General features: G+C 62.1%; 1 protein-coding gene across 7 annotated transcripts in view; it reads left to right on the top strand.

Annotated features, from left to right (window-relative positions):
• Positions 1-12,507, top strand: part of PNPLA7 (patatin like domain 7, lysophospholipase) — a 57,630-nt gene extending 45,123 nt beyond the window's left edge. For all 7 annotated transcript variants that reach the window (XM_082696379.1, XM_082696378.1, XM_082696377.1 and 4 more), the window contains 12 exons: positions 862-1,044; positions 1,652-1,770; positions 7,004-7,160; positions 8,541-8,657; positions 8,768-8,837; positions 9,705-9,821; positions 10,261-10,409; positions 10,814-10,966; positions 11,066-11,176; positions 11,604-11,688; positions 11,877-11,980; positions 12,149-12,507. In XM_082696379.1, the coding sequence (XP_082552505.1) occupies positions 862-1,044; positions 1,652-1,770; positions 7,004-7,160; positions 8,541-8,657; positions 8,768-8,837; positions 9,705-9,821; positions 10,261-10,409; positions 10,814-10,966; positions 11,066-11,176; positions 11,604-11,688; positions 11,877-11,980; positions 12,149-12,175 (1,392 nt within the window). In that variant the 3' untranslated portion in view covers positions 12,176-12,507. The remainder of the gene's footprint in view (positions 1-861; positions 1,045-1,651; positions 1,771-7,003; positions 7,161-8,540; positions 8,658-8,767; positions 8,838-9,704; positions 9,822-10,260; positions 10,410-10,813; positions 10,967-11,065; positions 11,177-11,603; positions 11,689-11,876; positions 11,981-12,148) is intronic.
• The last annotated feature ends 374 nt before the right edge of the window (positions 12,508-12,881 follow it).

The raw sequence follows: 12,881 nt of genomic DNA, 5'->3' as shown, positions 1-12,881 counted from the left end.
TGATAAAAGCCGACACCCGCAGCGCTGGCCTGCATGTTTTGGAAACATTTTGCTGCATTGACCTCTGGTGGTTTTAGCACAAAGCAGGGCAGCTGCCCTGAAGTGGCCCTGGGGGGCCTCTTGTGAAGTGGCGCCTTTCCTGTTCCACTATGAATGTGTTCCGCGCTGGTTTTCAGGTCTAAATTTGATAAAAATCGTGTCCTATTTTATATCACTTTGAAGGGTCCTTTTTTCTCAACACTTAGGTGTTTAAGCTTTATCCATATTGTTTCCCTCATTTTTATGACTGTTGAGTCGCCTCTCTGTGAGCACCCGCCATCTGTCTGTTCTCCGCTGTGAGGCGACATCGCCGGCCCACTTTGTCTCTAGCTTCAAGGCTGCGGGGTGTCGGCTCCTTCCATGCACACCGCGCTCCCCGGCTCCTTCCTCTCTGACCCTGGGGCAGCTAAAATTGCCCAACTCCAAAGCAGGTTCCTCTTCTGCAGGCAGAGCTGCAAGGGAGCGTGCCTCAGTGAAGTGACCTTCACTGAGAAGGTCACAGTGTGTTCCCACGAGGTGCTGTGAGAGCCACGGACGGGGAGGAGGCCCTCCTCTCCTGGCCACTCTCACCCAGCCCAGCGTGAAGCAGTCACGTGGCCAGGCAGACCCCTGGGTCACAGCTTTGACCGCCAAAGGGCAGAGCACAGCACAGCCGAGCTGGCTCCCAGGACCGGGCTGCCACCTGCCAAGGCCCTGCCCGAGACCCTCCTGCCTGTGGGGGCGGGTCCATCGGGCAGCGGCTGGAGTGGGGGCCTCCGTGACAGCCCACCTCTGGCGGTCAGCTGCGTCCTGCCCACGCCCTCCGGCTGTGCTGTCCTGCAGCTGGAGCGGATGCTGGAGAGCACAGCCATGCGTGCCCAGAAGCAGCTGATCCTGCTGCACCGGGAGGACGGGCCGGCACCCTCGCGCACCGTCGAGTGGCTGAACATGCGTAGCTGGTGCTCCGGCCACCTGCACCTCTGCTGCCCTCGCCGCGTCTTCTCCAGGAGAAGCCTGCCCAAGCTGGTGAGGTCTGGGCGGTGGGCCGGCCCCACGGGAACGCCTGGCCCCAGAGCAGCCTTCCTGACTTGCTTTGTGACGGAGGAGTGCCGTTCCTTCTGGTTCCCTCTTTGGGTCCCTGTAGTCTGAGCTCCCCGGGCCACTGATGAGGCTGGCTCGCCTCTCTGTGTGCTCACGTTTTCCTTAGCTTGACTTCTGGGGGCCGTATCTAGGAGAGGGATGTGGCCCCCGTCCGTCAGCAGGCGTCTGTCTCTGGGGCCACAGAGGGGAGGCATGCTGGCACGCACGTACCTCCACAGGAAGGCAGCGGGAGGTCACCAGAGCCCGCCAAGGGGCAGGAGGAGAACCTTCTCAGCCCTGGGGGCTTGGGGCCTGGGCGCCCCAGAGGCTGCCCAAATGCCACAACCTGCCTGGCCCCATGACTCAGGGGACAGTGTCCTCACAGTCCTTGCCCAGCGCAGCCTCCATCTGGGGGACTCGGGGAGGGGGGCGCGGCGCTCGGTGGTCTCCTGCTGGGCCCTGGAAATGGCTTTGGGTCTGAAGTAGAGGAAACCACGCTGGTCAGGCCACAGTGTGTGGGACTTGGCGCAGCTCTCCCTGGCCCCTCTCTCAGGTGGAAATGTACCAGCGAGTCTTCCAGAGGCCCCCAGACCGGCACTCGGACTTCTCCCGCCTGGCTCGGGTGCTGACCGGCAACGCCATTGCCTTGGTGCTTGGGGGAGGGGGAGCAAGGTGAGTCCCCACGTGCGGCCAGTGTGTGTGCGCACGCTGATGAGGGCGCTGAGCTCGGCCCTGCAGGTCAGCCCCACCCACGACCAGGCATGTCTCCGCACCCGGCTCCGCCTTGCCAAGCAGTGCTTCCCGCAGGCTCTCCCAGGTTGACGGTTGCCAGTAGAGTAGAAGATTCCTGTCTTGTTCTAACAGTCTTTGCTGGCAATGTCTGCTTGTCTGTTAGCCGTCCGTGCCTCCTCTGAAAACTCTGTTCTTACCGTTGGCTCCGGGTGAGTGTCTCTCCGTTTTAATGCACACTTCATAGACCGCTGGTTTCATCTGCTCGCAACCCTAGCGCGGCTTCCTCGAGTTCTGTGGGCTCATGAGTTCTGAACTGACGGCTGCTCCCTGTCTGTCACTCTGGCCCTCGCCGCCTTTCCCCTGAGCTTGAAGCGGGATCCTCTGTCTTCTGTCAGTCCCTCTCCCTGCTTACCACTCCCAGTTCCAGTATGGTTCCCACACTGGTCCCGCTGGTTGTCCTGTGTCTCTTGGTGGGACAACGTGGCATGCGTCCTTGCATGGGGGTGGCCGTACGTCCTTCCTCGTAGCTGCTGTGGGCTGGGTGTCCCGGACGGCTGCCCAGGCTGCCCCGGAGCACCACCTCCTCTCAGTGCGCTCGTCGTCCTCCCGGGCGGCCTCTGCGTCTCCGAGTGTGGGAGCCACACCCCCCAGGCCTCCCACCACCTCTGGGCTCTGCGGGTTGCTTTCCAGTCCGGCCAATGGGACGCGGTCTTGGAGTCTCGCTCGCTGTCGTCCTGGGACCTGCCTTTGTCCCGCCCGTTGGGCTCTTTTTCTCAATCCCCGGCTCCCCCCCAACACACACACACGTCTGGTTTGGGTCGCATTCCTGCTCTACGCCTTTCCTCGAGAGAAGGAGGAAAAGTTTGAAAAGGCTGCGTAGCCGAAAATGTCTTCAGGGATGATTTGGTCTGGCATCCAGGCTGGAAGTGATTCTCCGGGACGCTGCCATTGCCCCGTGAGCTTCCAGTGTCGCTGCCGGGACGCCCGGTGCCGCTGCATTCGTGAGGCCTGTTTTCTCTGAGAGCTGTGGGGGGTCTCGCAGTTCCTGTCCCTGCGGGGACTTGGCCATGTGCCTTGGGAGCCGTCTATCCATCCACTACCCTGGGTGGGCTCAGGGGCCTTCCACATGTGGAAATCATGACCTTTGGCCCTGAGGAATGTTCTGTGTGTTCGCCCACGCGGGCTCTGTCCTCTGCTCCCGGCGCTTCTGGCGCTCGGTCAGGCTCCCGAGATGGGCCCCCAACCCTCCCGTCTTTCATCTCCCTTGTTTTCCATCTGTCTTTTTGGTCTGCTTTCCAGGTGATTTTTCTCAAATAGATCTTCTGCCAAAATATTTCTAATCCCCGGGGCCCCTGGGTGGCCCAGTTGGTTAAGCGTCTGCCTTCAGCTCAGGTCATGATCCTAGAGTCTCAGGATCGAGTCCCACGTGGGGCTCGCTGCTCGGCGGGGCGTCTGCTTCTGCCTCTGCCTGCCGCTCCCTCTGCTCGTGCGTGCGCTTTCTCTGTCAAATCAATAAACAAAATCTTTTTTAAAAACCTTCAAAAAACATTTCTCCTGCCTGAGTGCTCTTCTGTGGTGTCTTCTCTGTCCCCCAAGCACAGTGCTGTTGCGCTCCGAGGATACTCACGCAGCCGCCTCCCTGGCCTCACCTTCCCGCTCCGGGCAGGCTCACGGGTGGCTTTGCTCGCTCAGCCCTCGGAGCGCAAGGCCACATCAGCGGTCCTGTCCTGCGGGGTGCGGTGCACGGTCCGCCACACTGCTCGCCCCGGTCCCCGCCGTGGTCACCTGAGGGATTGAGGGGGAACGGCTGTGACTTCTCGCAGAAATCTTCCCGCACGTTCCATGCTCTCCTCTCCCGCTTGCGGGGCTCCGGGCTCCGCGTACGCTCCGCGACCCCTCCAGCGACGTCCGGCGTCCACGCTCCCACACTTTGCCAGCCCTCGGTGTCATCCGGACTTCGAACTGTCGCACGCGCTGGGGGGGCTCTTCCTGGGGACGAGTGAGCTCCCGTGCCTACCGCGGCCGCTCCTGTCCCTTGGTTTGTTTCATAGCATTTGCCTCCCTCTTGTGCGTCTCCCTGGTGGCCTGTCTTTGTTACTGATTCAGGGGACTCGTTCGTGGAGTCAGAACTCAAGTGCTTTGCCTGGTATGTTTGTTGTTAACGTTGTCAGCCTTTGATTTCTCGTTTTCCCAGTGGTGTTTCTTTGATGAACGGGTTTTAATGTCGATGTGTATGAGCTGCCGGAGTGAGCCCAGTTTTTAGTTTTGCTGAGGTGTGGTTTTCCATTTTGACGGTGATTGTTTCTGGTGTTCTGAGCGCCCTTGCCTGCCCCAAGGTCACAGAGGCATGCTGTCCTCCTCCGGGAGCTCTGTGTGTGCGGCTTGCACGGGTCTGTGGCCCACCTGCCGTTGGCTCGTGGCAGCCGAAGCTGTTTTGTAGCCGGTAAAGGCCTCCCGGCCCCTGAGGTCACTGTGTCACCCGCATGGCTCTGTTGTGTGTGTGTGTTTTAGGACACACGGTCTCGATAGCCTTTTGGTAAACCTTGACTTCAGGCCCTGCATATCCTTCTGTTTTGTTTTTGGGTTTTTTTTTTCAAAATTGTCTTTGGCTGCTCAGGTGCTGGCACACACAGGTAAGTGTCTTAAGGGCTCCTTCCTCCTGGGGTGAATGTCATACTTTGAATTTCAGGTTCGCAGTGTCGTCAGGGCACAGAAACACACAGCAGATATGTGTACCTCGCTGCTGCGTCTTACAGCCTTGCTAAATTCACGAGTTCTAGTGACTTTGGTGTTGGCTTTTTTTTTTTTTTTACATTTCCTGTATACGTTATATCTTTTGAGAATCAAGGCAGTTTTTCTCTTTCTTTCTGGATTATGTTTATGTCTTTTGTTTCTTCTTCTTCCTGCCTTGTTGCCACGGGAGGGAGAGCGCTGGCTCCTGTCTCGAGTGTGGTCTTCCCGCAGGCTGGGAGTCGGACGGAAGAAGTGCCCATCCTTAGCCTCTTGCGGAGGGTGCGGCGTGAAGGGGTGCTTTGGTGTCTGTTAAAGTGCTGAACTACACTGATGTTTCAACAGAAACTAACACTTTACTCTGGGGAGAGACTCACTTGCCCAGGATGCGCCGTCCTCTTTAAACCCTGCTGGCCTCCCTCTGAGTCTGGGTGCGCTTGTCCTTTCTTGAGGCGTGTGTGGGTTTGTTTGCTGGCTTCAGAATTGAGTTGGGAAGTGCTGCTGCTTTTCCTATTTTCTGAAATTTTTATGTAAGATCTGTGTTACTCTTCCTTACATGTTCAGTAGCATTCACTAGTAAAACCATCTGGACATACGATTTTCTTTGTGAACATTTAAAGAATCAAAGGCTCAGTTATGTTGACGGTCATAGTGCGATTCAGATTTTCTCGTGTCAGATCTGGCGCGTGACGCTGTTGTACGAACGTGTCCTTTTCATCTCTTCTCACCTCGTGAGACTCACACCTGCTTCTCCTGCGCTGACTGGGGCGTCCGCGCGGATGTGCGCTTTCTCGCTCCCGACAGCCTCCCCCCCGGCGGGTCCCTTCCACCGTGTGTTTGTTTCCTGGCTCCTTAATTTCTGCTCTTCTCTGTATTATTTCCGTAATTTGACTTGGTTTAAATCGTTGTTCTCGTGCCAAGTGGTGGCGTCTGGATGTTGTGTTGTGACCTCAGAGGACAGAGAGCCCAGCCCTCCTGCACCGCACCTGTGGGGACAGCCTTCTGTTCCCGGGCTGCTTGGAGTTTCTGTCTCGGGTTTCTAGCAACGTGGCAACGGCTTTTTTTTTTTTTTTTTGATTGATGCTTGGAGTTCATGGTGCTCCTTTAACCGGAGGCTGGAAGTTGATGGTCAGTTCTGTCCAGACCACCGTCTGTCCCTCCAAATACTGCTTCTGCCCTACCCCTTTCTCTTCTTTCTGGGCTCCTCTGCCCGATCCGGATCCCATGCAAACTCTAGGCACTTGCACGTCAGCTCTGGGGAGCGGTCTCCACGGCCGCCATCCTGGGGTGTCCTGTGACTCAGTGAGCGTCTTCTTCTGCCACCTCTGTGGGGGCTCTCGGCAGTATGCCTGGCCCGCTGCCCGACCCACCGGTCACGGTCTTCACGTCACACACTGGATCTCCACTTTGTTTTTTTAAGATCTTATTTTTATTTATGAGAGAGAGAGACAGCGAGAGCAGGAACACAAGCAGGGGCAGGGGGAGAGGGAGAGGCAGACTCCCCGCTGGGCAGGGAGCCCGATGCGAGACTCCATCCCAGAACCCTGGGATCCTGACCCAAATCAAAGGCAGACGCTTAACCACTGAGCCACCCAGGCGCCCCTTAAATATTATTTTTAATAGTGTTAAACTATGCATGCCGTAAAATTTACCATTTTAAATATTTTTGACTGTAAAATCTGGTGGCATGAACGGCATCCAGAGGGTCGTGCAAGCATAACTGTTCATCCCGCACTGAACCCCTGTTCTCCAGCATCTGTGTGTGTGGCCCTGACCCCTCCAGGTCCCTCAAGTGAGGGGACCCTCGTCCTTCCGTGTCTGGCTTCTCTCACCAGCGGGAGGCGTTCGTCCACGTGCACCTTTCCAAGCCAGGCCACGTCCCTCGAACGCACAGGCCGTGCTCTGCTCACTCGTTCACCTGTCAGGCACACAGACCCCTTTGGACCCCAGGGCTTGCTGGGCACAGCTCTCTGGAGCCTGTGCCGCGTCTCCTTGGCTCCCTCACGGCCCACCCATCTTGCTTGTCCCCTCCTAGCTGTGGTCCCGTGACCTGGTCTCCTCTGTGACTGGCGACTTGAGGTGGGCATCACCGAGGAGGGAGGAGCAGTGGCTGGAGGCTCGGGGCGGTGGCTTCGGTCCCACACTGGCTTTCCTGTTCCGGCGCTGGCTCGTCCGCGTCCACCCCCACCCCCATCAGGAGCCCCTGCGGGGGCCTCCCGGGGTCTCCTGCCTCCCAAGTCTGTGCGGAGCCTGTTGAGCTTCTCATCCCAGCAGTGTCCACGGGGCCGTGTCTCGGCCCATTTTCTGTGACTTACGCAAGGGGCGGGTACCAAGGAGGAGGGGCTGGCCCGGGACGACCATCTCGGCCGCCTTTGCTGGCGCGCGGGACGGTGCCGCGCCCGGTGACGGTGCCCTGCGTGCTCTGTGCTCCTGGTGAGTGTAGAGGCTGTGCCCAGGTCGGCATCCTCCGGGCCCTGACGGAGTGTGGCATCCCCGTGGACATGGTTGGAGGGACGTCCATCGGGGCCTTCATGGGCGCCCTGTACGCCGAGGAGCGGAACTACAGCCAGATACGGATCCGGGCCAAGCAGTGGGCCGAGGTGAGGGGCCTCGGCCCACCCTGGAGCTCAGCCCCAGGTCCCCGTAGTGCCGCGGGGGCGGGAGGACATCGGGAACTTGGGCCCCTGCTCGCGGCTCTGCGGGCTCTGGCCTCAGAGCGGGGTTTGTGGGGTGGTGGGGGATGGGGAGCACAGAGCAAGAGAGGACATCAGTGTTGGGGACTTGGTTCTCCATTTATCAAGGTGACTGAGGTCCACACGGAGAGGTCAGCACCATTGAACAGAGCGTTTCATGTTCCCTGTCGTTCAGCTGAGGGTCTGGCCAGGCCAGGCGGGCGCAGCCCAATCCTGCGCCTGCTGCTCTGCGTCAGCGGTGGGAAGGGACCTTTGGCCTGCTGCCCTCCTTGTCCTCAGTGTGTGTTGGGTTGTGGGGCCCCCTGGGAGGCCGCTCTGCAAGGCCAGGTGGGCTGGATCCCGACCAGGCTGTCCTCTGTCCCTGCCTTTCTGGGGGGCCTTTGGCCGCCTGCCACGTCGAGGGCGGTGGGGGGCGGGGACCTCCAGGCTTGGCTCCGCAGGCTCTCTGGTGCCAGATGGGGGTTTCTTCAGGAGCGAGGGCCTTGCTGACCACGGACGACCCTGGCAGTGCCGCGCTGTCCAGAGTCCGTGCCCTGCAGCAGCACACTTGTTCCCTCTGCTTGTCCCAAGGCAGGGTCTGTGTTCTGTTCATCTCCGTGGGAGCACACTGGGGCCACCTCACCCTCAGTCCGGGCCCCACATCACACATGGCCTGTGCTCTGGGCATTTCCACCTCGGCTCTGGCCACTCAGCGGCACTCTCCATCCCCAACCCTTAAGAAGTGAGGCAGCCTTGAACCCAGGCATTCTGGGGCAAGGCCAGGGCTCCCTGCCCGGTCACGTGTCCCGCTCCCTGCAGGTCTAAGTGGCCCCCGTCTTCACTGAGGAAGGATGGGCCTCAGTACCACCGGAGAGACAGGGTTAGGGAGTTTTGGCAGAAAGGGCCCTCAGCAGGGCCACCCTTTCCCAGAGCCCGATGGAGTGTGTGCCACGGTAGCGTGTCAGTGGTGCTGGAGTGTCAGGGTCAGCCCCAAGCCTGCTGGGGCAGGGCGTCTCCTCCCGGGGAAGCCTTGATGGCTTGTGCTGGCCGCTCCTGGGGACCCCAGCAGGGAGCTCTCTCACCCAGCCACCTGCCGGCCTTGGTCCTGGACGGGGCTTCCTCCAGAACTCCCTGAGCAGGCAGTGAGAGCCAGGCGTCCGCGGGCGTCCTTGGAGGACCCCCAGGCCCTGGTGCTCTGGCCCCGCTCCCTTCCCCTGGGGCCCCCTGGGGTCATCCACTGCCTGTGCCAGAAGCGGGGGTGAGGCCCTCACCCTCTGCAGGGCCGTCACGTGTGCCTTGCCTACTCAGGACATGACGTCGGTGGTGAAGACTGTGTTGGACTTGACCTACCCCATCACGTCTATGTTCTCGGGCGCCGGCTTTAACAGCAGCGTCTGTAGCGTCTTCAAGGACCGGCAGATCGAGGTACCCCCGCAAGCAGGGGCCTCCCTCATCTCTTTGAGCCTCCAGGGCCGCAGGGCAAGGGTTGACAGCGGGGGCGGATGGCCCTTCTGAGTTGTGCCGTCCCCGTGCAGGACCTGTGGATCCCCTACTTCACCATCACCACGGACATCACGGCCTCTGCCATGAGGGTCCACACGGACGGTGAGCACCTCCTCCTTGGGTCCCGATAGGGGCTCAGACATGCATGGTGGCCCAGGCCCCCTCCCCCCCCACCCCTCCACCCCCGAAGCGTGGGTTAGGGGAGCGGTACTGAGGACCTGCTCAGGGGGTTGGGGCCGGGGACGGGGGGCAGGCAAAGAACCTAGAAGCTGTCTGAGCCAGGGGAAGCACCAAGATGACCCGAGGAAGGCAGCTCAGGGAGGTCTGGACCCAGAGAGGTTCCTGCCGTGAGCGTGTGGGCCGCGAGATAGCAGTGTGAACCGAGAGCAGAGACGGGCAGGGCAGAGGGCACACTTGTTCCCAGGGTGGGGGGTGGAGAAGGGCATACTCAGGCCGGGGGTGGGGGGTGGCGAGGGGCACCTGGAGGGCGTGTGTTTTGTGGGCTCCAGTCAGCAGCTGGGGGGAGACTGCTGAGCTGGGAACCGTGAGGCAGCCAGTGGGTGGGTGGCAGCCGAGGGCCCTTTTCTAGGGCAGAGTGGTTTGTAAGCTGAGCGCGTGTGTCTCCTTGGAGGTGAGTGGGACCGTGGGGCTCACAGGAGGCTGCGGCACACACAGCACAAGGTGGGGAGCCTGTAGAGCTGGCAGGGCCTCCCCTGGGCCTCTGGCCCTCCACATTCTCCCTCTGTGGAGAGAGCCTCTCTGGGGGAGGAGGAAGAACAGGAGGTGTGTCTGTCTGTCCAGGCCTGGTGTCATCCACCGGACGTCAGACATGTAGACTTCAGAGCCCCGCGCTGTCAGCGCTCTAGGCCGAGGGTCTCGGGCAGGAACCCGGTGTGGGCAGCGAAAAGCTCCCCTCCCGTCCCCTTGGCCGGCCCTGGTGCCAAGCCCTCCGCCCTGCCCCTCCCCCAGGCTCCCTGTGGAGGTACGTGCGCGCCAGCATGTCTCTGTCAGGCTACATGCCTCCCCTCTGTGACCCCAGAGACGGACACCTGCTGATGGACGGGGGCTACATCAACAACCTCCCAGGTACCGGGGCCACCTCCACTGCCGGGGAGCCGGAGGCACACGGTCTCCTCCGTGTGTGCTCGTGGAGCCCTGAGAAAGTGCACAGACGCGTGCAGACGGCAGCCCTTGTGTGCACACTGGGCCGTCGTGCGCCCCCAGCATGTGGCCGTTTGGCAGCTCAGCCGCGCCTGGAACAAGGGCCAAGCAGAGGAGCTGAGAGCAGTCATGGCCCGTCTGCACCTGCGGTCGGAACTAACAGCCAGGAAGGGCCAGGGTTGCTGTGGGTGCCCCTCCTTGGGCACACCTGCCACCTGTCGGAGAGCTCTGTGCATCAGTCCAGGCGTGACACTGGACCCAAGCCCTCTGGCCCTTGCAGGCTCTGCCCCGCCCCCCAGCCCTCCTCCGCTCTGGGGCTCTGCAGGCCTGTCCCAGGCGGTAAGCACGGCTGTCTCCTCCCCAGCGGATGTGGCCAGGTCTATGGGGGCGAAGGTGGTGATTGCCATCGACGTGGGCAGCCAGGACGAGACGGACCTCACCAACTACGGCGACGCGCTGTCTGGGTGGTGGCTGCTGTGGAAACGCTGGAACCCCTTGGCCACGAAAGTCAAGGTGGAGGCAGAGCTCTGCCCGGGGCCCGGGCGGCCAGGGGCTCCTTGTGGCTCCTCTGTGCCTCTGTCCCCGAGATGCCCAGCATGGTGCTGCGGGCGGAGGAGGGCTGCAGTGGTCTCCAGGCTCCAAGCCAGCAGGGGTGCGCTCACGTGCTCCCTGTCCGTGTCGGGAAGCCTGGCTAGACCAGCGCTGGGGTGGGGGAGCAGGCCCGTTCCCCGCCAGGATCCCCTTCCCAGGAACCCTGGCTGGGCACCGCCCTCCTCCCAGGCCTAGCAGAGACATGTCTCCCCTTGGGAGAGGGAGGGCACGGGTTGGGGTGTGAGACACAGGTGGCTGCACCCGCCTGGGGGCCGTGGGGCCCGGGGGGCCCAAAGAGCCTGGCTCAGACGCTGTGAGGGCGGCAGGTGTTGAACATGGCGGAGATCCAGACGCGCCTGGCCTACGTGTGCTGCGTCCGGCAGCTGGAGATGGTGAAGAACAGCGAGTACTGTGAGTACCTGCGCCCCCCCATCGACGGCTACGGCACTCTGGACTTCGGCAAGTTCGACGAGATCTGTGTGAGTGCCGCTGGGGCGCGGTGCCCACCTGCCCTCAGGTCCAAGCCCAGAAGTGGGGCCTCCTGACTCCTGCTCCCCGGGTCCCTGGTGTGTGTGCAGGAAGTGGGGTACCAGCATGGCCGGACAGTCTTTGACATCTGGGGTCGGAGTGGCGTGCTGGAGAAGATGTTGCAGGACCGACAGGGGCCGAGAAAGATGAAGGCCTGTGACGTGAGTGCCTGACCTAGCGCCCCTCCCTCCCTCCTGGGACCGGCCCTCTGGCTGTCTCAGCAGGCCTGAGAGGTGCAGGGCTCCCTGCAGCCTGCGGGACCTCGGCACACACCCCCACCAGGGCCAGAGGATGGGGGCAGGGGCGCGGCCCTGTGGGAACCATCTCTTGGCCTCTGCCCTGACATCCATTGTTTTTCACTGTGGCTCTGCTGCTCATGGTGGGACAGGGTGGGGATCTGCTCTGGCCTCTGCGCTTCTTCTAGGCCCTGCCCTGCCCCAACTCCAGGGGGCTGAGCACCTCAGCAGGCTGAGACCACAGAGGGTTGCAGAGAGGGGCTGCGGACTGGCCAGGCAGCCAAGGGCTGTGGTGTGGGGACCAGGGGAGCTGTGGCCTTGGCCGCATGTCTCTTCCACCTCGGCCCTCCAGGTCCTCACCTGCCCCAACGCCTCCTTCACTGACCTCGCCGAGATTGTATCTCGCATTGAGCCGGCCAAGGCAGCCACAGTGGATGGTGAGTCGGGGCTCAGGATACACACCTGCATAGCTGAGGGTGACATTGGCAGTGTCCCCTTCTAACCTTTAGCACGCCCCACAAGCTGTCCTGGCCACTAGGCCCTCCCAGCAGCCCCGCGGCGTGATGACCGCTGTGGCACAGCCCCTGCCCTTGTGGGGACCAACACAGCCCTCCCCTGTGCCCAGACGAGTCTGACTACCAAACGGAGTATGAGGAGGAGCTGCCGGATGGCCCCAAGGATGCGTATGCGGACTTCCAGAGCGCCCCGGCCCGTGCAGGCTCGGACTCGGTGAGCTGTCCGGACCTGCCTGCACGCCTGGGCTGAGTCAGCTCTGAGGGCTCTGGGCGGGCCAGCTGCTCGCTCCCTGCTGCCCTGCAGTGCAGAGCCAGAGAAACCTGGCCCAGGGTCAGCCGTCCAGGCTCACCCCCACCCTGACGTCGTGCTGTTTGCTTCCAGGACGACGAGTCCTCCCTCCAGCATTGAAACCCCCATCTGGCTTCCCAGAACTGCCCCGGGGCTGCTGCTACCCGTGGCACTCAGACCGCGATGGACAGAGGTCTCCCCTCCCGTGCGCCCTAGAGCAGCCCCCGTGGAGGGCCTCTCCCCCAGCCTGCCAGCGAGACCGGGTGGGGAGCCCCCTAGTCAGCCTCCCCTGGGCTGGAGGTCCAGCTGCGTGGCGGACCTGGGACTGGGGCACTGGGTTCGGACAGCAGTCCCTGGGCTGTGCCCGCCACTGTGGGGCCCGGTGCCTCGGACAGGTATTGGAGTCCCCTGTGCACCTGCTTAATGTATCAATAAAGATGGATCCGACTGTGTGGACGTGTGCCTCGCCGAGTCCGTCTGGCGGAGAGCAGCCCGGCCTGTCACTGGTGCACCCTGGGGGAGGGGGCAGGGAGCATCGCCTGCTGTCCTCCGAAGCCACCACGGGAGGGGGGACCCCAGGCACCCCCGTGACCAGGCAAGCAGGACGCCCAAGGTCCGCGCGGGACTGGGGAGCCCCCCCCAACCGAGGAGCCCCCTCCTGACCTGTCGGGCATCCTCCCCCGCAGAACTATGCCGCCCACACCGAGACCGGGGAGCCCTTCTGTAGAGAAGGAGGGACAACTCCGACCCCGCGTCTTTGGGGTCCGCAGCCCCTGCAGGTCTCCAGGGGCACGGAGCCCCCCAACCCGAGGGCCTAGGCCCTTGC

This window comes from Mustela nivalis (genome assembly GCF_964662115.1).
Source record: "Mustela nivalis genome assembly, chromosome: 13".
Lineage (NCBI taxonomy): Eukaryota > Metazoa > Chordata > Mammalia > Carnivora > Mustelidae > Mustela > Mustela nivalis.
This window is presented reverse-complemented; position numbering and strand designations above follow the sequence as displayed.